Raw genomic sequence first — 22,836 nt, 5'->3', positions numbered from 1 at the left:
TAAAATTTACACTATAAGTTCAAGAGTGGACAGGAAGTTCCAGAAGGTGAAGCAAAAGCTCGCGTGCGGCTTTAAGAGTATTTCACTCAAGAAAGCTCTAGTCAGGCTTAACCCTTGGAATCGGAAAAGAAGATCCAAGAAAGATAGTAGGTATACGGAGATGGGCTTTTCCTTTTACCCGTCATAATAAGAAGCCTAAGTAGAGAGGTAGTTAGGTGTTCAGACTACCTCTCGTGGCTTCGATGCTTCGATGCTTGGGTATAATTGTCACCTGTTAATAATGTTTAAAAGTATATAGTTACCTATGTTTAGTTGAATAAAAATAAAGTTATTAGTTTAAAGATTTGACTCCATAATAGTATTAGTATCTCCTGAATGGTTACCTAATGACGTAACATCGTGGACCCCCACCTCAGCCCACCGCAGCCCACCGTTACATAACATTGTGCCTGGACTAGGCAACTTTTAGAAGATATGCATCGTCATATAATTATATAATTCTATATTACAAACCAAAAAGACATTCCATCGTTCTAATCCGTTAAATGCCACCTTTGAAGTTCCAATCTGTCAAATTATAGTACTATAAATGTAAAGACTAGCGCATAAACTTACACTCGAATGAATGCTTAGTCCCGCGCCAATTCATCTCCTTAGCAATCTTTCTAGGCGCAAAATGTCATCTTCACCAAAAGAAATTACGATAATAGGAGGCGGCATTATTGGTTGCTGCACCGCTTATTTCCTTACTCGACATCCTTCTTATTCTCCAGAAACGCATCACATAACACTCCTCGAGGCTTCTACTAGCAATGCCGGAGGACGTACTACAGATAGCATCACTGATCCAGCTACGTTAGTTGATCCCGAGACCGCCTCAAAGAGGAATCCCGCCCACGACGGAATTGCCGGAGGTGCAAGCGGTAAGGCAGGTGGTTTGCTTGCGCTGTGGGCTTTCCCTCAAAGTATCGTACCCTTGAGCTTCAAACTACACGATGAGCTTGCGAAAGAATACGACGGGGATAAGAGATGGGGATATAGACGATGTTATGCAAGCCAGATCGATTGCCAGGCGCGTCTTCCACCCGGTTTCAGTGATAGGAACAGTATAGGCGGCGAGACGGAACATATCAGCAATAGTACGGAGCGGGGTTCAAAAGGACTACATAAAAGCCACAAGAAAGGAATCAAAGCGCTGGAGAAACTTGGCGCCCCCGATGATCTGGATTGGCTAGATACTGAGGAGTCGCTCACTGCTTACGAGGGAATGGGTACTCCGGATAATACAGCGCAGGTACATCCTGAACTGTTCACCAGAAGCATGGCTCAATTGGCTGAAGAAAAGGGGGTCAAGATCGTGACGGGCGCAAGGGTTACGGCTATCAACAAGACGCCAGATGATGGGAGCGTGGAGAGCGTGACATACGAGAAAGATGGAAAGGAGGAGATATTGCCGACAACAGATTGTGTAGTAGCTGCCGGCCCATGGACACCGCGTCTACTGCCCGAGATCCCCATTAACGCAGCCCGTGCTCACAGCGTCGTCATCAAGACGCCAAAACTCGTATCCGCATACGCTCTCTTCACTTCAATCAGGCTCCCGAACGGTTTCCCCACCCCAACACCTAGAGACTCTAGAGGAGCGCCAGGTGCACACCGGCCACTGAGGGGGCAACAAATTGTTGAGCCTGAAATCTACGCACGACCAGACGGTACCGCATATGCTTGTGGGCCTACAGATGATATGGTCGACCTACCATTAACGACCGCCGAGGTCGAAGTCGACGTGGCCCGATGCGAGGACATCATATATCAACTCGGCGGCATAAGCGACGATCTAGGCAAGGACGGCGAGGTCCTTGCGAAGCAGGCGTGTTATCTACCACAAGGCGGGCCTTATATAGGCAAAGTAAGCCACACTAAGGGGCTTTTCGTTGCCGCAGGGCATACGTGCTGGGGTATACAAAATGCGCCTGCGACAGGGAAGCTCGTCAGTGAGATTATCTTAGACGGTGAGCCGAAGAGCGCAAGGCTAGGCAGTTGTGATCCGTCGTTAGTCTTATGACCTGGTTAGATGGGCGTAATATAGAATGGCGTAGCATACCTAGGTAGACATATAAGTATGTGAATATTATAGGTGACGATATAGTAGAGAGGCCTGGAGCTTCGTATATTAATGAATATAATCCCGGGGGCGGAAGTCATCGTTGCTTAAAACTGGTGGCTAGAAGAGATAGATTTGGGTCGTTATGTGTATGCTCGTTTGACCTCGTCTCGGTGAAACTAGACTTCGCTTCGACCATGCTTATAGATTGTTACATAGTTCAAATTATACAATTTGAGTCGAATCTATTTTAAAAGTTAGGAAAGAAAATCGGCTTCAACTATGTACCGTAGCTCCACTAGACCTACACTTGGGATGGATCGGCCTCGTGCTATGGCAAAAATAACCATGCATACCTTCAATCTCAGAGACGCTCGCCGCTACGATTTTTCAACCAGACAGTTTCCCATCGTGACACTCTTCCGACACTTAGGGGAATCCGATACCGGGATGTAGTGCAAGTTGCCAGCGAAAGCGATGTGAGATTCATATCGGCGAGTCTTACCTACATCTCACCTAAGTACCGTTTAGTATAGGGGTTCAGAGTTCGTTTGTTTTGCACGACACCGGTGGCTGAAGCTGGACAACTACTTGTCGCATTTGGAGGTTCAAAAGCTGTCTACGAGGAGGTCAGCCCCTTTCTCAAAGGAGTCATCACACGCGAAGTCTTTCTGGTCAGCAAGGAGCCTAAAAAGGCTACTTTACTGAAGATAACAGGGTACGGTTCTCCAACTTAACCCCTAATCTCGTTACAGGTACCTGGAAGTAGATAACTGGACTTATGGAACTCATAGTAGAAGCGCACGTTTTCGAGAGAACGGAGCTAGGCTCGGCCGCACTAGAATGTCTCCTGCAGCTTAACTTCGGTGCCGTCGCGCACTTGGATCCAGTGCGTACGTGCCAGTGAAAGACCAGGCGCCATGGTCGGACCTATATCTTGCGCTGAAGGACGTAGGACACGGTGTTGACTGTGCCGCACGCGCAGGCGTCCGGCTCGAAATTGCTAATATGGTGCTCGAGCACCTACGTAGGGTGAAGGAATACTCGGAACGAAATGGCTTGACTCTTCGTCATTGTACGGTGTTGTGGGGGAGTATGCGGGACTGCACTTCAGGACGGAATTTGTAAAGAAGCGGGATAGGGAAGAATAAGTCCTGTGTCTTCTATTTGCATTCATAATTGATATCCCATATAACGTCAGCATCGTTGGAATTCAAATAGATCCAATATTTTCGAATGGCATATTGCAAGATCTGAGGGACTACTATATTCGGCATATATATACGAGATAGGGAGACGACACCATCCAATTATCCGTATTACAAATCGGCTCTTGCCTCTTCTCCAGCCCAAGCTCGTCGGATCAGCTCTCTTATCGGCCCCCTTTCGATAGGTCGCGGGTTCCAATAAGGGTTGCTCACCGCTATGTCTGCCGCCTTGTCTATATCGCTCTCTTGCATCCCTAAAGCCTTCAGTCCCGTTTCTACTTTCAACTTCTTTAAGAGAATATTAAGTCCTCTCGTGGCGTCACCTTCACTCTCCGGTAGTGCGGCGGCTAACGCTTCCATTGCCCTAGGGACCTTCGGGGCATTATATGATAATGCGTGCGGTAGGACTATGGTATGCGTATCAGAGTGCGGGAGGTTAAAACTACCTCCTAAAGTGTGGCAGAGCTTGTGATGGATGGACATTCCAACACTGCCGAGACAAGTACCGCAGAGCCATGCGCCATATAAAGCAGATGAGCGTGCCTCTTGCGATGACGGATTGGAGACCAGGGCAGGGAGAGAGCTTGCAAGAGCATTTACCCCTTCTTGAGCAAAGAGATTAATAACCGGGTTAGTATTGCGAGCATATAACGCTTCGACAGCATGCGCGATCGCGTTAACGCCACTTGTAGCGGTAAGACCAACTGGGAGGGTCATGGTGAGATCAACATCATAAACAACTGTGCTGGGCAATATCTTCGGATCGGATCTTGTCGTCTTCCTTCCAGCATCCGTCTCACCCAAAATTGGCGTAACCTCACTACCAGCGTAGGTTGTCGGGATAGTCAAGTGAAAGATACCTGTCCGGATACTGAGTGCTTTCCCTAAACCCACTGTGCTGCCACCTCCGATGGAAATAATGGAGTCGGCCCCTGAGGATTTAACTTGCTCAAGCGCCTTCTCAGTTACTTCGACTGGTGTATGCATTGTTGCTTCGGTAAATACCCCAGAGACGATATCTCCAAGAACACCCTTAAGTAAGTCGATATGGCTCACCTGCTGAGGCGTGCTGAGAAGAAAAGGCTTAGATACATTTGCCCGTCGAAGCTCTTCTGGAACCTTTTTGATAGTGCCGCTTCCGAAGACGATACGAGCAGGACTGGAATTATATTCGAAATTCTCCATGTTCAATATTATGCTATAACACTGGAATACAGAAATATTTATAGTGAACAGAAGTTATTTATACCAACTCTCCAAGACTGGCAATATTGAAAATGGCAATCCTCAAGAGGTTCTGGGTATACACTTACTTATTAGATTCAAGTCGTACTAGATCTCTACTTACCTTGCCGGGCTAATAGGTTCCGCATGAGTACGATAGCAGCACGAATTGAGTAAATACCCTCCGGTATCAAGTGCCGACGCTACGTGATGCAATGGGGGTCGGCATCGTTATGCCCGCTAGAGTATTCCCCGCATCGGGAACAGAGGATCGACTCAGATCAACTACAGTTGATTTTAAGGATTGAGAACAAAGGTTGAGAGTATAGGTAAATCAATTAGCCTATCAAAAGGGGGCAAGAAGGACGTGTAAGTTAGACAAATGAATTAGTTATGTGATGAAGTTTCTTCAACTGCGCAAACATGTATCATTCACATCTCGTCATAGTGATATGAGTACGAAGTGCACGTCAGGTAGTATATCGACTTTAATAATAATTTCCCAGATGAAGAATTTTTGACGATATTCAATGACATATAATGTAGAATAACCTATTTTTAGAAATAACTTAGCGGAGTGTGCATTTCTTGAGCGCAATGTCTCAATGTTATTCAATCTGTCAATAATTGAAAGAAATGTTGAAAGGGTCTAGAAATATACCCCTGCAAGTTGACCCTTGTAATCAGATAATCTATCAAGTTTAGCGCTGTGATGTGTCAGTAGCCTATGTACCCCACAATTATGTGCTCAGCTAACCTACGATTTCCCAGTTTCAAGCCGCTACCTAAGTACATTACTCCATCCCTAGGGCAACGACGTTACCACTTGTAAACAATTCCTGCAGGTCTGCAACCTCTATCTTGAAACCATGTGCTATGCATTTTACAATTTCAACGTCTGCACATTCCTAAAAACTTAATACTAACCATTGACTTTTTTTGTTTCGTGGCAGAACCGCGTTCTCGCCGATCAGTGATAATTTAATTTTGAGACATTTTAAACCGATTAACTACCTTATCGTTCCAAGCGAGCAAACGTCAGGTTCACCGACATTTCGACCGAAAATATAGAGAACATTATTGCCTTTTTTGAGGGAATTGGGGAGGATGCCTACGGCCACAGATGGCCCGACAGTTTCCCTGTCGTGTATGAGCCCTATTCTTGAAGCCGGATTGGAATTTCAAGGTACTAATATCGTATGAATAGTTGCCAATAACTTTTGGGGCAAAGATGACGCTGGTGTAGGGCCATTGCTTGATCGCATGGCCTCTGCGAAGCAGACCAGCGATGAGCTTAGATCTTTCTATAGTGGTAAGTCTTTCCTAACCATTTTTACCCCTCCAATAAACTAATTGGTCCGTGTTGCTAGCCCGGGCCTCTATCGAAGATGAATACGCACGCAAGCTTATGTCGTTAAGCAAAAAATCGTTGGGTACCCACGAAATGGGAAGCCTGAAATTTTCACTTGATACTATGCGAGGAGAAGTCGAATCCATGGCGAAGCAACATTCTAGCATTGCTGCTCAGATGAAGACCGAGTTAGAGGAACCGCTGGCCGCCTTTGCTGGAGGAATGAAAGAGAGACGCAAGATCGTCCAAAATACGGTAGAGAAACTTCTCAAGATCAAGATACAACAAACGAACATGGTGAATAAGGTCAGTGCCACCCATGTATTCCGATAATAATCCCTGATAACTAACAACCCCACCCAGACCCGTGATCGATATGAGCAGGATTGTTTGAAAATCAAGGGCTACCTTGCTCAGGGACATATGGTTATGGGTCAAGAAGAAAGGAAAAATAAGGCCAGGCTAGAGAAGACACAGATCAGCCTTGCTACAACCAACACCGAATATGAGAACGCAGTTAAAGTTCTCGAGGAGACGACTGCAAGGTGGAATAGGGAGTGGAAAGCGGCCGCCGACAAATTCCAGGACTTAGAGGAGGAGAGATTAGACTTCACCAAGAGCAGTCTATGGACTTTCGCCAACATTGCCTCCACGGTCTGTGTTAGCGATGATGCTTCGTGCGAGAAGATTCGTTTGTCTCTAGAAAAGATGGATGTAGAAAAGGATATCATGCACTTCATCACCGAGAGGGGTACCGGCCAAGAAATCCCAGATCCACCCAAGTATATCAACTTCTGCCGTGGGGACGTGGAAGACACTCATTCAGAAATCTCCGACGATGAGAACTATTCTGTAGCGCAATTTCCGCGGAGTATCAATCCTGCGTTTCGCACGTCTTCCCCCCAGCCATCTACCTTCGAGTCGCATCATGATCCCAACTCCGCTCTTGCTCGAGATCTGGCACATCATGAACCTCCTCCTCCCTCCAGCAGAGATTTAATCATGCCTCCGCCAAAGCCCCAGACCTATGCCATAGCTCAGCAAGATAGGCGGCGAGGAAGTGTCATACAACCGCAGCAATATCCTCAAAGCATCAACCCTGGCTTCCGTGCCCCTTCACCTCAGCCATCCACATACGAATCCCACCATGATCCCAACTCGGCACTCGCCCGAGATCTCCAACGCCGAGACCCCAATCCCCCTATTACGCGGGATATACAGCGGAATGAACCTCCTCCTTCATTTCCTCGAGACACGCAGCGTCGTGAGCCCGACCTTTCCCTTACCAGAGAGATTCAACGCCACGACCCTGTCCCTTCATATACTCGGGAAGTGCAGCGTCGTGAACCTGATCTCTCCATGACGAGAGAAATTCAACGTCGTGACCCCAATCCTCCCATTCCCCGAGAAATACCCCGAGAGATGCCGCGAGAGATGCCTCGAGAAATACCACGCGAAATACCTCGGGAAATACCTCGGGAAATGCCTCGGGAAATGCCTCGGGAAATGCCTCGAGAAATTCCTCGCGAAATTCCTCGCGAAATTCCCCAAGAAGTATCTCGAGAAACGCCCCGGGAAGTACAGCGTCACGAACCTGATCTTTCTCTTACAAGAGAGATTCAACGCCGCGACCCTAATCCTCCTGCTCCTCGAGATGTACAGCGTAACGATCCTAGTCCCTCGTTTCTTCGTGATCTACAACGCCATGAAACAAATCCCTCTTTTACTAGAGACCTTCAACGTCACGATACTAATCCTCCTACTCCGCGAGATCCACCACGCAATGAGCCGCCACCAACTTCCAGTAGGGAGCCGGTTATACCACCACAGAACACCTCAGTGGCTATCATGGCTCCACAAGATCGTCGGAAAGGAAGCAATGGAGTACAATCATATGATACTTCCAAATTTGCACCGGTACCCCATGATCCGTATCCTATGGATGGTATGACAATGCTATGTCGTACGGATGGTATGAATTCGGCGACTAGCTCGAATTTGTCAGCACGGCCATCAAGCGGTGATGATAATAGCGAATATTCGAATCTAACATCTCTTTCTAGTCAAGAGCCACAAAGCGGCAAAGTGTCACCAGTGAAACAAGAGCCCGTGGTGGTGGCACAACCAGAAAAGCAAATGCAAAAGAAGAAGAGTGGATTCTTTCAGAATCACAGCCCGTTCCGTAGAAAGAGCATCAAGGACGTGAAGGCGTCGAACAGAAATACTTGGGGGCCTGTGGCTTCTCAGAGCGCGATGAGTACTCACGGTACGGTCAGCTCTCGGCGCAATCAAGCTTTTAAACCACCAGAACCTCAGAACCCTATTGCAGATAGAGTCGAGAAAACAGCGAGTCCCGACCCTATTGAGGCGAATGCAAGCCTAGCCCTGAATATTGGGCAAAACGTATTCCCTGTAGCCAATACCGATAAGAGAAAACAGACCAACGATGATAATACCCCTCCACAAGAGGAACAAGACCCGATCGCTCAAGCCCTGGCGGAGCTGAAGGGTGTTGCTAGTAACAAGCAAGCTGCTGGGCGAATCTCAGCCGATCACTATCATGGCATCGCTACGCCTGTACCCGACAGATCTCAAGCGCCGTCCCGTTCCGTACCCGTATCCAGGGAAAGCAGCGATATGGCCGCTGGTATGAGAGGTACCCCACCGCCGTCGTACGATATGCAGATACAAAGACTTGGAGTCCCGCCCCCAGCTGTTACATCTAAAGCAATGCAGGAGGCGTCGCGGAAATACGTGGAGCAGACCAGGGATATGTTCAGCGCGAAGCGTCCTGGGTCTGGAGCATACAGCGGGACGCAATCTTTCAGTGGTACTCCTTCTCGGCCTACTACGAGAGGCAGCGAAATGCCTCGTGCAGCATCACCGGCGCCTCCACGAAGCGCTTCTCCTCAACCTAGGATGCACCCTGAAACGCGTCAGCCAGAGACACGCCAAAGCCAACGGTCCGCGTCGCCAAACCCGTACAGTAGTAGCCAATATCGTAACTCGCCACAGGCAGCTTCACCTAGTACGTATGGTGGTGCCCAGCAGCAGAATTCACCACAGGCGGCATCCCCGATCTCATATAGCGCAACTCAGCGACGGGGAAATTCACCACAACCAGCACCGTCGGTTTCTTATAGTTCAACCCAAAGACAGGGAAATTCCCCACAACCATCATCAATTTCATACAGTTCAACCCAACGGCGAGGCAACTCGCCGCAACCGGCGTCACCCATTTCATATAGTGCAACTCAAAGGCGAGGAAATTCCCCACAGCCGGCGTCGCCAATGTCGTATAGTGCGACCCAGCGACGAGGAAACTCACCTCAACCAGCATCACCAATCTCGTATGGTGGTTCTCAGCAACGAAACTCACCACAGCCTAGTATGTCAGTGAAACGCGGGTCAGAACAAGGATACTTTGGGCACCAGTCGCCGAGCAATTCCATGAGGGCGAAGTCTCCATCCATCTACAATGGCGATTACAACCGCCCAACTAGTAGAGCTGAAGAGATGGCTATGCAACTTGCTCCAGTTGGAGATGGGTCCGTGTACGGATCAATGCGTGGAAGAGGCAATGGTAGGCCTGGTACAAGTTCGAGCTCACGGGCCATGACTTTCTATGACGGACGAGACCCGGTAGTAGAGAATTCGAGACAGCGAAGCCAGAGCGTAGCAGATCCGAGCCGGCAGTACACACCAGAGGGCCGGGCCATTTTACATTACGGTATGTTTCTTTTTTTTTTTCTCATCAATCACTACTATGCAGATACTAACAGTTTTATAGCTCGAGCGTTGTATATGTACCAAGCAGCAATCCCCGAGGAGCTTGGATTCGCTAAGGGAGATACTCTAGCCGTTCTCCGGCACCAGGATGACGGATGGTGGGAAGCTGAAATTCATTCAGGACAAGGTGTTGGTAGAGGTGGATTGGTACCTAGTAATTATCTGCAGCCTTGTTAAGGCCAGCATTTAAGAGGCCCTTGGTTATACTCTTGATTGACGAGATAAAGACTGACGAGGCTCATGAAAGTTGCTATCTACACGTTGTTTGATGTGAATACGTATGTTATGGGGTGTGATGAGCACATATGGGTCAGCAAGCAGGCGACTATTTTGTTTGTTTGAATTATCGGTCGTCTGTTCTTGGGAGAGCAGGCTTTCGCGCGTTCGGGGGAGCGTTTGATGCAAATTATTATTCATTGCCACTTAGGCTATCTAGGGCCGTTAAAGAACGGGGAGTTAATACGAGATTGCATTTTGACCTTTTTTTTTTATTAATAATTACTATTATCATTATTTCAAGATGAGAAATTCTCTCTGTGCGGTGATGATGATTGAAGTTCAGAGGTACGTACCTACGATGAGGTCCAGGTCATCAGCATGACGTCGGTACCCGTCGCAGAGGGGCAGCTGGGACTGCTACATAGAAGGCATGTCGGCTGCCAAGAACTCCGTCAAGCTCTACGTCGTACCTAACGTACTACAAGCCGCTAATAACAGTACATAAACCCAAACACCATCACATGCTTCAACTTTCTCAATTTTAGAGTCTATGATTTTAACCTACAACTCTTCTACTCTTAATTATTTGTGCTGCTTATTTCAACAACACGAACTCAAGAGTATCGAGAGATCAAGCGCCGCATGGCGTTTGTACATCATTTAGAAAAATGGTTAGTCACATGTTTATATTACATATATGAGAAGCTTTAAACATTCAAGCGGAAGAGTATACGTTTTTACTATAAGCATCCGTTTCGCTGATTATAGACATAGGAATACGTAAAGGGCTCTTATCGAGCTGCAACATCTCCAGTTGCCAAGAGGACATATCTCAGTGCTGCATTGTTCTTTTCTGCATCCTTGGCGCTTTTATTTATTGCTGCTTTAGCCTATCCCGTCTTCTACTATAACTACGTGCCTAAAAAGGTTATATCTCTCCCTATACATCTACAATATGAGTAAGGATCTTTCTTCTCTACTACGACTGCAGAAATTAATGTCCGGTATTATTTCAATAGCTCCGGCCTTAACCCATATGGCGTCACATCAGTCTCATCGAACCTCATGCTCGAGCAGGCCTATGATATATCAGTAGAATTAACATTACCACGATCGCCTACGAATCTTGACAGGGGAAATTTCATGGTCACTCTCTTCGGGATGAAGACTCAGCCAGGAAACCCAGCGTTCGCTTACTATTTCTCAGGGGAGGACCCCTTCTCGCATGTGAAGGAAGATACTGTAGTCTTCACGAGCCGCCGGCCCTCCCTAATCCCGTATACAGACCCCTTCGTGAAAACCGTGTCGCGTGTCCTCTTTTTACCATACCATATTCTATATCCTAGCGCATCAGAGACAACAACACTGAGAGTCCCGATGGGCGAGCTCGTCGAGTTCAACGAAATCCTCCCGATAAGCCTACTAGTGGAAATCCAAGCCGGTCAAACACTCCAGGTGTACTCAGCTACTATCACGCTTGTCGCCCGTCTGACAGGAATCCGCTGGGCCATGTATAATCACCGCATCATCTCGTTTGTGGTCTGCACAACCGTTTTCTGGATAGCCGAGATGCTATCGACGGGGCTAGCGTGGCTTATCTTGAGCTCCTTCATCTCTAACGAGAAACCTAGAGGCCCGGAAGATAAACTAAACCCCAGGCCTGGAGGTGATCGTTGGATGGGGCCACCCCCCGCTCCTACGGCATTTTTACACGACGGAGCGGGAGACTCTCATAGCGAGGGAGAGGAAATTGTTAAGAAAGAAGAAGAAGACGATGATGATGATGTGGATATTAAGGAGGAAACGCCAGAACGAGAAACATTAGCAGATCAACCAGCTGACGATGAGGAAGATGGAGAAGATGTTTGGAAGGGGAAGGATGCTGGTACTAGTTCTAGTTATGAGAAAGGGGGTAGTATACGCAGACGATCATCGCGAGGGGGTAGATCTTGATAAGGGAAGAATTTGTTAGTGTAGACTAAGATGCCCCCCTCTCGAGTCTACTTAACACAGGTATGTTCTCGAATCGCCACGTATCATGGCGAGTTATCCAGTTTAAATTATAGAAAAGCCGAGTCGCTGCTTTACTAGTCCAAGGGTGCCACATGATAGTCGAATTTGGACAGTTTCAACGATAATAATGTATGAATGAATGTACTGTGCTACTAAAGAGGTACTCGATTTATAATTGTTCTTCTCCACATTCTCCAAATACTAACTTAACCGTAACACCCGCAATCTCAGTAGTTAATTTATTTAACGATGCAAGATTTCTATCTATTTATTTATCAGGGTAGATATATATAGGTATAAACTACATGTAGGCTACGGTCTAATACACGTACATAGGTAGTTATAGTAGATCAGGCACATTCAATAGTTATGTATAAGTACCTTAGGTATCTTACATAGTAAGGTTCGTAGCGGACCAATACATTGCATACATATAAGTCCAAGACGGAGGTAAATGGATGCATCTGTTGCATGTAAGTCAGCTTAAGACAGCGTAGTGCAGCTTCGTAGCAGCTTTGACGTGTTCAGGTGACGAGGGTGGTCCCAGAATCGCGGTTAACCAATCAATTGATTTTTAGTCTCCCCCGCCATTGGGTTATGGGTTAACAACCGAACCAGGACTCGACCTAAACCTTTTTCTCATTGCAACATGTAGCAAATCTTCGCTTTTTTTTTTCTGCCACTACCTACTGCTATTACTGCTATTACTGCTACTGTTGCTGCTACAGGTACTGCTTTTACGACTGCTACTATTGCCTACCAGATGCAATAGCGACAACATTGATACAGCGAACTAAATACCTAAAGGCTTAGGTCATTCATTTACTTTTGACCTTAATCCAAAAACTTACCCTACCCTTATTTTATTTTTTTCAACCCACCATAGCTTTCTACGCTTTCTACACTTCCTACGATTTTTACATATAAATACATTGCAGCTTTAAAAGTTGCAAGACATATACACATGCACACAGTTTCATCGATCATTCTTGCTACCAAGACCTTTTTTTGATTCAAAAACCTCGGTACTATATAGTACCTACATTAATAGTCTTGAATCCCCGGTTTGCACAGTGAATTCTTTTTCCGCTTGTTCATCCCCATTGACAATTTAACCAAATAACTTAATTCGACCTCGATAAAAACGACCAAATCAAAAAACGAAACATTTACATATTATTAAAAAAAGCAACTGTTAGTAAGAATTAAAGATATATTTGGTTTTCGGGTTTCGCAGTTTTTAATAGGTTACGTTGGCTCTTATAGCTTCGTGAGCAACTAGCAACTTGCAACTTGCACACCGCCGGAGGACCTGCAAATTGTTCCTGTTCCTCTTCCTACCTAACCCCAAGCAACTTATCTCAACAACCTAGCAACCTCTTACTTCTTAACCTACATTTCTTTACCCCCCCCTTACTATTTTCCCACTTCCCACTTCCTTAACCACAGCTCTTTACCAAAACTTAGACCGACAATTACAAACTGGCGATCTATTCATCCCCGAGCTTACACAGTATCTTATCGAGTCTTTGTCTACAAACAGCTCGCAGACTTTTTTCTTCCGACCAGGACCAGGTCTCTATATTCTCCACCACCCCTCGACTACCCTCCCTTAGGACACGACAGCGATAACCCTCGTGTCTCTTCTTAAGCCTCTCTGTTACTTTGTCCGATACTACGGTCTATATCTAGCAACGATGCCCTGCTTCAAGGGCATCGCCGTGAGCATTCATGCGAATTCTGCCCCGCTCCCAGAATATGGCATGCAAAAGCAGTCTCGTCTATCTCGCATCAGCACATACATACCTGTTCCTCAACCTCAGCTAAACCCGGATACCTCTAAACATGAGGCAGCCAAGTTCGCCATTTCGATAACGCTCTTAACACCCGGTCATCCCATCCCCTATACCGCTCCGAAACCGACTGCAACCAATCCCTACCCGAAGCCTCTCTACGCGGGACCTTTGATGTCTACAAGCTCTGATCCTTCCAAGCATGCCAACACGGTCACGCCATATATTCCCATGACCAACTCGGAGAACGAGACCATTGCTGCGTATATCTACTTCGACGGACGAGCTAAGGAGGAAGTCGCCACTTTACTGCGACCGGGAGAAGAAACTTGGGTAAACAGCCGTTGGGTTCAAGTTCCCGAGAGCGAAGGTGGTGGCCTTGCCGAACGTGAATTTTTATTCCGAGAGGTTGGCTTAGAACGCTGGCTTAATGGTCTGGATCTTAAGGGCCACGATGCCGCAGAGAAGGTCGAGAAACGGAGACAGAAGTTTGAGCGACGTCATCGCCGCCATAGGTCCACCCCTCACGGCGGTGACGCAGAAACGGGGAAGGCCCCTCGTCCCCGCGATACCCTAGCATATGGGGGGGAGGACCAGTCACCACTAGCAACCCCCGATGATTCGGACGACTCTTCTATGTCTGACGACGACGAACCTCCCGAGGCTACTGGCCAGATCAAAGTGGCTATGTTTCGTGTTATTGCTTCTGGGGAGATTAAGAAGGGAGAATATTCACCACAATTTGATGCCCATGATGATGATGACGAGAGCGATGGTGGAGCAAAAGGGGGTAATAATGGAGCGATCGATGCCGATGTTGAGCATACCACTAGTTTTGCTAAGCCAAAGACGCTCGATCCTAAGACAATTAGTACTCAGACCGTGACTGGCATAGATGGTCCGGATAAGCCCTATGCAGTATTTACATTCTTCTACCGTGGCCAACGTAAGCAACTTTTGTTTGAGCTTGACATTTATTCACCACTAACACACTATCAGGTCAACTCAGCAAGATGGGATTATACCCTAGTTCGAAAGCCGATCAGAAGGCGCCGGCTACAAAGCGGCGGTCTACCCAACTTGACTTTTCAGGGCTTGGTCCTCTCAAAACTACTGGTACAGTAGGCTTTTCGGCTTTCAGAGACCAGGAGGCCGAAGCCGCAAAGAGGAGAAAGGCTCGCAGAAAGAGTAACGGTGCCAACGGTAACCTCATGGACGAAGATAGCGATGACGATGATGATAATGATAACGACCCCCTGGCTAAGATGGCAGAGTCTGACGATAAGGACGTCAAGACTCACCTAGCGCCGGAAGATGCCAGGGTTACTGGGGAGCTACAAGCTGGTATTGACCGCATCCGCGTGAGTTTACATCCTTTAATTTTATATATAGTGTTACTGACAGGCATACGATAGCTTAAGCGACAGCACTCCACAGAGCCAGACGCTGCAGGTGCGTCAGGTTCTCAAAAGTCACCTAGCGCAGGTCCTACCGGCGGAGAATCGACGCCTACAGATTCTACGTCAAGCAATCAACCTATGCCCAATTCCGTTGCAAATCTTCTTGCGAATGCTTTCAATGGCGAAACGACTGTGGGAAGCCCTCTAAAGAAGCAACGTGCAGATGACGAGACACAGGATCGCTCTATCAATTTCCCGGCAGCTTTAGGTGATGTGCTAGGCAGGGCCACTGCGGATCAGGAGAAGAAGATAAAAGAAGAACAGGTTAAAGTTCAACTCCAGTTCGGCGAAGATGAAGAGCTTTGAAAAGGCTACTAATTCCACGACCCTATTGACCGTTTTGAGGTATCACTTAAACCTCGCCAGCCGCAAGACCAGTTGACTTAATTTGCTGCTTTAAATATTTACCGGAGCCGAGAGACAAGCCGAGTAACAAGGGCTCTTAGCAAAAGGCAATCTTATACTATCAAACAATCGAGAGTATGAGATTATTACAGGGGAAAGAAATGGGTGAAACTTAGATAGCGGTGACTCGTGTAGAGAGGTCTTTATTCTATGAATACGTCAACACACTATTTGTTGTCGTGTTGAGAAAAAGACTCAATACTACATTCTGGAACTAGCTGTTTAGACATTTAGCCAGTGTACAAAGGTCGAGATATTCCAGTTGCATATGGCAAATCCTCTGCGGGAGAGTTTCACTTGGACATAACGAGGTCAGGTCCGTTAGCTACATGTGCAACGGCTGCGTTTGATGTGAGATGATTATGACAAGGCGGACGGGATGGCGTGTCGGCGGTAGTGGTGGCTTTATTTCTAGGTGCGGTTCTTTTTATAGAGAAAATACCCGAACAAGAAAAGAGTTCAGAGAGCAACTGCAAGGTTGCATGGGACTTTTCTTCCTTCGACTGATGAGTTACGCGGCTGTGTGAATGTGTATGTGTATGTGTACTGCTGGCCTGGTCATGATAACGCCCTAAGCTTATGATGAAATATCTTCTGCGTAGTATGTATTTTTTGACAGTATACTTGTGTACGAGCATCTTTAGATAAAGTATGATGAGATAGTTATTAAGAAATAAGATGTTTATTGTGTGCGTCAATAAATACTTTTCGACATTCATATATTATTCGGGGTTAGATGCGAGTAAAGTCGACGCCGTACGACTGCATGAGAAGTGACAATCGCAAGGCGGGGTTCTTAAACAAACCCCAAGTTAAATAAATATAAGACAAATCTATGTATACCTACCCAGGAAGTTCATACATATTTAATTCTCATTTAATTATATTTTCCGGAACAGTCGGGCGTTTAAATATTTATTTACTAAGTACCTAGTAAACTTAGCAGTTCTTAACGTAATTATACATCTTGGGTGTTTTCACCCAACTCTATGAGTTAGGTCCCTATTCCCCCCACTAACGCACCACAGCAGCCTCGACCTGAAATGAGACTCGGACTCTGCACGGCGGCGGCGGCAGTTGCGCTCGCGCTGCTGGAGCAGCCACAGGCAGAACAGAAAGTCCTGTCGGCTGGTGAAGAGAAAGGGGAGGGGAGGAAAAGCCCGTTTGGTTCCGATTTCGAGGCTTTCTCAAAGGCGGCGCTCGACCGCTGGAAAGTCCCGGGGGTGTCGGTTGCTGTTGTCGATGGGGAGGGTACGTGGGCTGAGGTTTGTGATATGTGTTTCTTTTTGTTTTGGTCTTGCTGGGTTTGAAATGATGGGGGGGGGTGTAGGTATGAGGAGATTTAAGATATTGCGTAAGAGCGGCAGTGAGGTAATGAGATGGGACTACTGAGGCAGAGAGTTCAAGAATCCGGGGACAAGAGGGCCAATTGCCTAATAGTTGAAAGGCCAGATCGGCTAGTTTTTATTGGTGTTTGTTATTCTATATCAGACATCATGTCAAACGGATAGATAGGCTGTACCGTCTCTGAAAACTAAGATGATCACGGAGGCTACCCCTTATATTTACAATTTTACAACACAATCCTAATACAAACTACAAGCTGACAATATACACAGGGTTACGGTATCTCCAGCTTCCCCTCAACGCCCGCGACACCATCAACACTATACTACACCGGCAGCACGACCAAAGCATTCACAGCAGCCATCCTGTCCCTCCTCATCGCATCAGGGAACTTCTCGTCCCTCCAGGAAACATACCCCCCCCTCAGCTGGCAGACGCCCATCTCGCACATAATCCGGGACGACTTCGTCCTGGGCCCAGAATACGAATGGGCGGCCGCACACCTGACGCTCGAAGACGCGCTCTCGCACCGCACGGGGTTCCCGCGGCACGACAAGGCGCTCGCCAGGCAATACGGACCGGACCGCCACCCAGGCACCGTGCGCGACGTCGTCCGCAGCCTGAGGCACTTGCCCATGGTCTCGGAGCCGCGCGTCGTCTGGCGCTACTGCAATCTCATGTACATGGTGGCCGCGCACGTGATCCAGACTCTCACGGGGGAGTGGCTGGGCGCTGTGATGCGCGAGCGGATTTGGGAGCCCCTAGGCATGGAGGCTACGTATTTGAGCGTGGAGGATGCGCTGGAGGCGGGGAGGGAGGTGGCGCGTGGGTATTACTGGGATTATCAAGGAGGGGAGGAAGGGAAAGGGGGAGGGCAGGGCTTCGTCTCGGTTCCGTACGAAAGCCTTAATCTCGCAAGCGGCGCTGGTGGCGTCGTGAGCAATGTGCTGGATTATGCACGATGGATCCGATGTCTGATCCGCGGCGATGGGAGCGACGATAACGAAAACGGATGTCCGGTCTTGCCTAAGGAGGCGCATCGCGAGCTCAAATTGGCTCGTATTGCGATGCCCCCCGAGATGCGGATGAGTTTCGATGCTCCGCTCGCGTACGCGCTCGGCTGGGAGCTCAGCACGTATAAGGGTTGGCGAGTGTTCACGCATAGCGGGGGCATGGAGGCATACGGCGCCGAGGTTTACTTCTTGCCGGATCTAGGGTACGGAGTGGTTACGCTGGGGAACACGGCGCAGACGAGTAATTTCGTGGGTATGGAGCTTGCGTGGAAGTTGATTGATGATAAGTTGGGAGTCCCGGAGGAACAGCGGTTTGACTGGGTTAGCCGGTGAGTTTCGCCTCCTATCGTTTTTTGAAAGCTAGATGTTACATTGTCTTGCTATGCCTTCGTTTAGAAGGGTAGGAAGAGGAATCCTGGACTAATACGAATAAATAGGGGAGAGAAAGTACTTGACGCCCAGCTTAAGCTCGCCGAGACAGCTATTCATGACTTATATCCGGAACGCGCAGACCCACCGCTACCTCGAACGCTGCCACTCGAGAAGTACGTCGGAGTCTACTCCCACCCGGCATATCAGAACATCACGCTGCAACTAACTGATGAGGACTCGGCAAATACGAAAGGGGAACTTAGAGCTCTACGGGATGATATGGAGTGGCAGATGACGTTCGACTTCCACCATGTATCAGGCGAGTTCTGGGCGGTGGTCATCGATATGCTTAACACGCCCAATTTGCTCAACGGGCAACGGGCTCGGGCTCAGTTCGAATTAGGCGTTAAGGGGACGGTGGATAAGCTGAAGATGGAGTTTTTAGAGGATGGGAATGAGGGGGTTATTGTATTTGATAGGGTGGTGTGATATCATCACTTGGGACAATATAATATATTGAAAAATTGCATATATTTGACGAGATCAGAGGGTCGAGTCTCAATTTTCGTAGTTGAATTAGTAGATGCATTTGACAGTGATGACATACCATCAAGATGGTCCTCCGCATGAGTGTAATTAATGACATATTAAGATTATTCACATTCGAGTGTAGATTGCATAATGAGAAAAGATTGAAATTTGATTTATTCATTTATATACTTGGCTATATCTATAGAACCAGGAGATGTTGAGGGATCTGAGCAGTCCTCTGTGCTATTTCTCGTACACCAGACCACCTACCAAGTCTGCTCGTTGGCGATAAGGAATTAGATATGGCATCAGAAGCTGTTAACCCACAGATACGCCCAATGAATGTGAAAGTGGCAACCTAATATAAGTTAGCAACACTAGAACAAAGCTAGAAATGGTAAACAAGTAATGCGTATATGCTTAATGAGTCAGACTGTTGAGCTTGATAAATTTAATCCACATGGATATTCAGTTGGCTGTTCTTAGAAGATTGGATCATCATAAAGAAAGCAGTAGAAAAAGAAATGCAATAAAAACTTACATTTGCTGCTAGACTCGCGTGGCTACTACGAAAGACAATAGCGCGGCGACATGCGGCGTGGTTTCGGGAAGAAACGTTGTTGCTTTGATAAAGAAGCAAAAAAAAGAAATCGGGTGCAAGTGGGAATAAATAGATCGGAATTACCGAGCCGAAAGACTAGAAGAGGTTTTCCCGGCTGCCCGGCTACAGATCACGTGAAATACTTAGTGACCCACTATCATTGGTAAATCCATTGGTTACTGCTTCGGCTGCTAAGTCGCTCAACTTGCTAACTGACTTCACCGATCGAATCTCGACAGAGAACGACTCCAATCTCCACTCTACCACGACGTCCTAATATACGCCACTACCCGCTCACCCATCCCCCTCCCCTAAGATACCTACGATTATCCTCGGGAAAGCACTACGAACACCAGAAAGGGAAAAGGAGAAAAAAAAAAGGCAGAAGAAAAGGAGCAAGGTCCAAACTAAGAGGGGACCTCTCGAGTCACATTAAATAAGAAAACGAGCAAGATCATGCCCGCCGTCCGACCAAACGCCGCCGTGCGGGCCACACGCGCCCTGCAGCAAAATCAAAAGACCACAACCAGACCCTTCTCGGCCACCCCGCGCGCTCCGGCCTCCCACGGTCCTCAATACGATCCCCCGACCGGTTGGTTGTTCGGCGTCAAGCCCGGCGAGAAGTACCAGAAAGAGGGATGGGAGACGCCCTTCTTCTACGGATTCTGTGGCAGCTTGGCTCTTGCTGCTGTCGCATACGGCTTCAAGCCTGATACCTCGTGAGTTTTACACATTTAGTCCCGGATGGAATATAAGATGGAGAAAGAAGGGGGGTTAGGGCGATTGCTATATTGTCCCATTGTCTATGGGACATGTCAACCATCATGCTCTATTCTATTCAACATGGCTCCCAACGACAATCTAATAACACCGGCTAATATAACTGCTTTTAGAATACAAACGTGGGCTCTAGAAGAGGCGCGACGGAGATTAGAAGCCGAGGGCATCCTCGAGGACCCCGAGAAGAAGTGATGGATCCTAACTATAACCATATAGAGTGCGATTAACGGGAATGGAACTGCGGTACACTAGTTCGAGGCTCTATTTGTACATGAAACCCGACTTTCTTTTTTACTCTCGTGCTGCCTCGCCCTTCTAGCGACGGTGAAGCTTCGATTAGAGAACCCCATCATAGACGGACCTGCCTCCCGAGCTGGCGAGGGGGGCTAGCTACCTATAAGCTACAATTCAAATTTCTTCTGCTGCGCAATTCTCGTCTGACCTGGCATTATACCGGCCTTTTCCAGAACGTTTAGTCATCCCTGTTCAAATCGGTTTTATTTTAAACGATATTTTTTAACAGGCCAGGTAAGCGAGTACGCCATTGCGCCGGATCTACACCATCTATGCGGATATAGAACAGTTCGTGACAAGACAAAAAATGCTAAGCTCGCTTTTTCTCTAACATATGTGACTCCACTCATGCTCCTCATCTCCGTATTGTCTAGCTTCTATCCAGCTCTTCATCTTATTAGCAACCTCACCCGACTCTTCATTCTCAGCCAAACCGCAGTCAACCATCTTGCCCTTCCAGCTAATCTTTCGTACGGGGCTAACGACGGCTGCCGTTCCCGCGCCGAAGACTTCGATCAAGCGCCCGTCTAACGATGCCTCGTACAGCTGCGGCATAGTGATCTTGCGTTCCGAGATCAACCACCCCTCAGGTGCAAGCTTCTCGTGCGCAAGGCTTAGGATGGAGTCGCGTGTTATGCCGCCTAGGATGGTGCCGTCGAGAGGCGCGGTGATGAGCTCTTTCTGGCCCGTCTCCTTATTGCGGATCGCCACAAAAAGGTTCATGGTACCGACTTCGGTCACGTATTCCTCAGGTCCAAATAGCCATAGGTTCTGTTGGAATCCGCGAGAGGCGGCTTCCATCTGCGGCACGATGCAAGGCGCGTAGTTGGCGCCGAGCTTCTTGTCGCCTACGCCGCCGGGCCAAGCTCGTACGGCGTAGTCGGTGGCCTCGAGCGACACGGCCTTGAAGCCGGTGGGGTAGTAAGGACCCACGGGCGACGCTATGACGAAAAGTAGAGCCGAGCCCGGCGCACCGATGCCCAGGGTCCTTTGCGTGCCGATGAGTGTCGGACGTAGGTACAGGGAGTAGCCGCGGCCGTTGGGAATGAAGCGCTCGTCAAGCTTAACAAACTTAGCAATCAGATCGATCAGGCTAGTAGGGCCGAAAGTGGGAAGAGCAATGCGGGCGGCGGACTTGTTGAAGCGCTCCATGTTCTTGTCGGGGCGGAACAACCGTATCTGGCCCTTATTATCGCGATACGCCTTCATACCCTCGAAACACTCGAAAGCATAGTGGAAGACGCAAGTAGCGGGATCGAGAGAGAGGTTTTGGTAGGGTTGAATGGTGGGCGTGAGCCAGCCGTCATTTTTTGTCCATTCTATCGTCAACATATGATCTGCGAGCGTTGGCAATGGCACAAGTTAGCATACTATCTAGATAGGTATCTAAGTCGTAGCATAGAGAGATGGGCAGTACGACGAGTTGAGCGTACCTGTAAACTCCCTTCCAAAGACAAGTTCCGCAGGGTCCTTAGGGGTCTTGGGCGACTGCGTCTTAATGATAGATAACTTCGTAGGATCTATATCCAGAGGTTTTGCCACTGAGGCTGCCTCTGGCTGGATGCTGTACCACCTGGATGTGCGTTGCAATGCGGGCAACGTATAGGAAGAGCGCGGGACGGGAGCTCTTAAAGCTCTCCCGCACCGCGGAAGAAGTTGTCGAAGCATTGGCGAATAGAGAACAGTGTACAATAATCCAGGTTTTGTTTGTAGTCGAATTTCTAGATCAGACCTGGTGTTGCTACGAAACAGAAAAAAAGAAGCAGGAACAGAGAAAGATTATGTATCTTAGAAATAGGATCAATTGGACCCAATTGTATAATCTGCTTCCTTTGACTCAATGCTCTATGGACGGACCCGAACGATAGTAGCTAAAATAGCCCCAATTTCCCTTTATAACCTTAGTAAACTAATAACAACCATGACCCGACTCAATGGGAAAAGGTAAGAAAAAAAAAACTATAGGGTAAGAGATACAAGCGATCTCGGAGGAGTCTAGCGTAGTTACATATCTGCATGTACGCCCTAAATGCCCTAAATATGCATTAACGGACAAAACGGGACCAATGGCAAGCGCGTTTTTATCCGGCTTACCTATACCTAGCTCTGGTTTCTTCAAATATTTCGTGGCGTAAAAGGTCTAACTTAGAAATAATCGCACCGCCACTGAGGCAACAAGGGACCCCTGAGTGTTAGACAAGAGCTTAGGCTTGGCATTTGAATTTGTAGATTTACACATGCAGATAAACTCTATTGAATTATGTATGTAACTTTATCAACTTAAAAAACAGCCTCGTATTTATAACCTCCCACGTACGTCATTTTTAAGTAC

The 22,836-nt window shown here is 47.7% G+C and overlaps 6 protein-coding genes across 6 annotated transcripts; 4 read left to right on the top strand and 2 right to left on the bottom strand.

Annotated features, from left to right (window-relative positions):
• Positions 1–676: 676 nt before the first annotated feature.
• Positions 677–2,065, top strand: GL218_07611 (putative oxidoreductase TDA3; the record flags this gene model as incomplete). The annotated part of the gene is made up of 1 exon (XM_033584375.1): positions 677–2,065. One exon carries the CDS (start codon positions 677–679, stop codon positions 2,063–2,065), a length of 1,389 nt encoding a protein of 462 aa, XP_033432745.1.
• Positions 2,066–3,423: 1,358 nt separating this feature from the next.
• On the bottom strand, positions 3,424–4,497 carry GL218_07610 (Maleylacetate reductase 1; the record flags this gene model as incomplete). The annotated part of the gene is made up of 1 exon (XM_033584374.1): positions 3,424–4,497. The coding sequence occupies one exon, from the start codon at positions 4,495–4,497 to the stop codon at positions 3,424–3,426; it is 1,074 nt and encodes a 357-aa protein (XP_033432744.1).
• Positions 4,498–5,643: 1,146 nt separating this feature from the next.
• Positions 5,644–15,467, top strand: GL218_07609 (Septation protein imp2; the record flags this gene model as incomplete). The annotated part of the gene is made up of 11 exons (XM_033584373.1): positions 5,644–5,683; positions 5,744–5,848; positions 5,907–6,193; positions 6,251–7,832; positions 7,893–9,617; positions 9,678–9,823; positions 10,670–10,854; positions 10,915–11,837; positions 13,601–14,647; positions 14,701–15,062; positions 15,117–15,467. The coding sequence occupies 11 exons, from the start codon at positions 5,644–5,646 to the stop codon at positions 15,465–15,467; spliced, it is 6,753 nt and encodes a 2,250-aa protein (XP_033432496.1).
• A 1,142-nt stretch (positions 15,468–16,609) lies between these two features.
• On the top strand, positions 16,610–18,787 carry GL218_07608 (uncharacterized protein; the record flags this gene model as incomplete). Its single annotated transcript, XM_033584372.1, has 3 exons — positions 16,610–16,831; positions 17,186–18,255; positions 18,364–18,787. 3 exons carry the CDS (start codon positions 16,610–16,612, stop codon positions 18,785–18,787), a joined length of 1,716 nt encoding a protein of 571 aa, XP_033432497.1.
• A 1,099-nt stretch (positions 18,788–19,886) lies between these two features.
• Positions 19,887–20,402, top strand: GL218_07607 (uncharacterized protein; the record flags this gene model as incomplete). Its single annotated transcript, XM_033584371.1, has 2 exons — positions 19,887–20,149; positions 20,324–20,402. 2 exons carry the CDS (start codon positions 19,887–19,889, stop codon positions 20,400–20,402), a joined length of 342 nt encoding a protein of 113 aa, XP_033432498.1.
• Positions 20,403–20,831: 429 nt separating this feature from the next.
• Positions 20,832–22,172, bottom strand: GL218_07606 (Branched-chain-amino-acid aminotransferase, cytosolic; the record flags this gene model as incomplete). The annotated part of the gene is made up of 2 exons (XM_033584370.1): positions 20,832–21,841; positions 21,938–22,172. 2 exons carry the CDS (start codon positions 22,170–22,172, stop codon positions 20,832–20,834), a joined length of 1,245 nt encoding a protein of 414 aa, XP_033432499.1.
• Between the last annotated feature and the right edge of the window lie 664 nt (positions 22,173–22,836).

Source organism: Daldinia childiae (assembly GCF_008694065.1).
Source record: "Daldinia childiae strain JS-1345 chromosome Unknown Scaffold9, whole genome shotgun sequence".
Classification (NCBI taxonomy): Eukaryota; Fungi; Ascomycota; class Sordariomycetes; order Xylariales; family Hypoxylaceae; genus Daldinia; species Daldinia childiae.
This window is presented reverse-complemented; position numbering and strand designations above follow the sequence as displayed.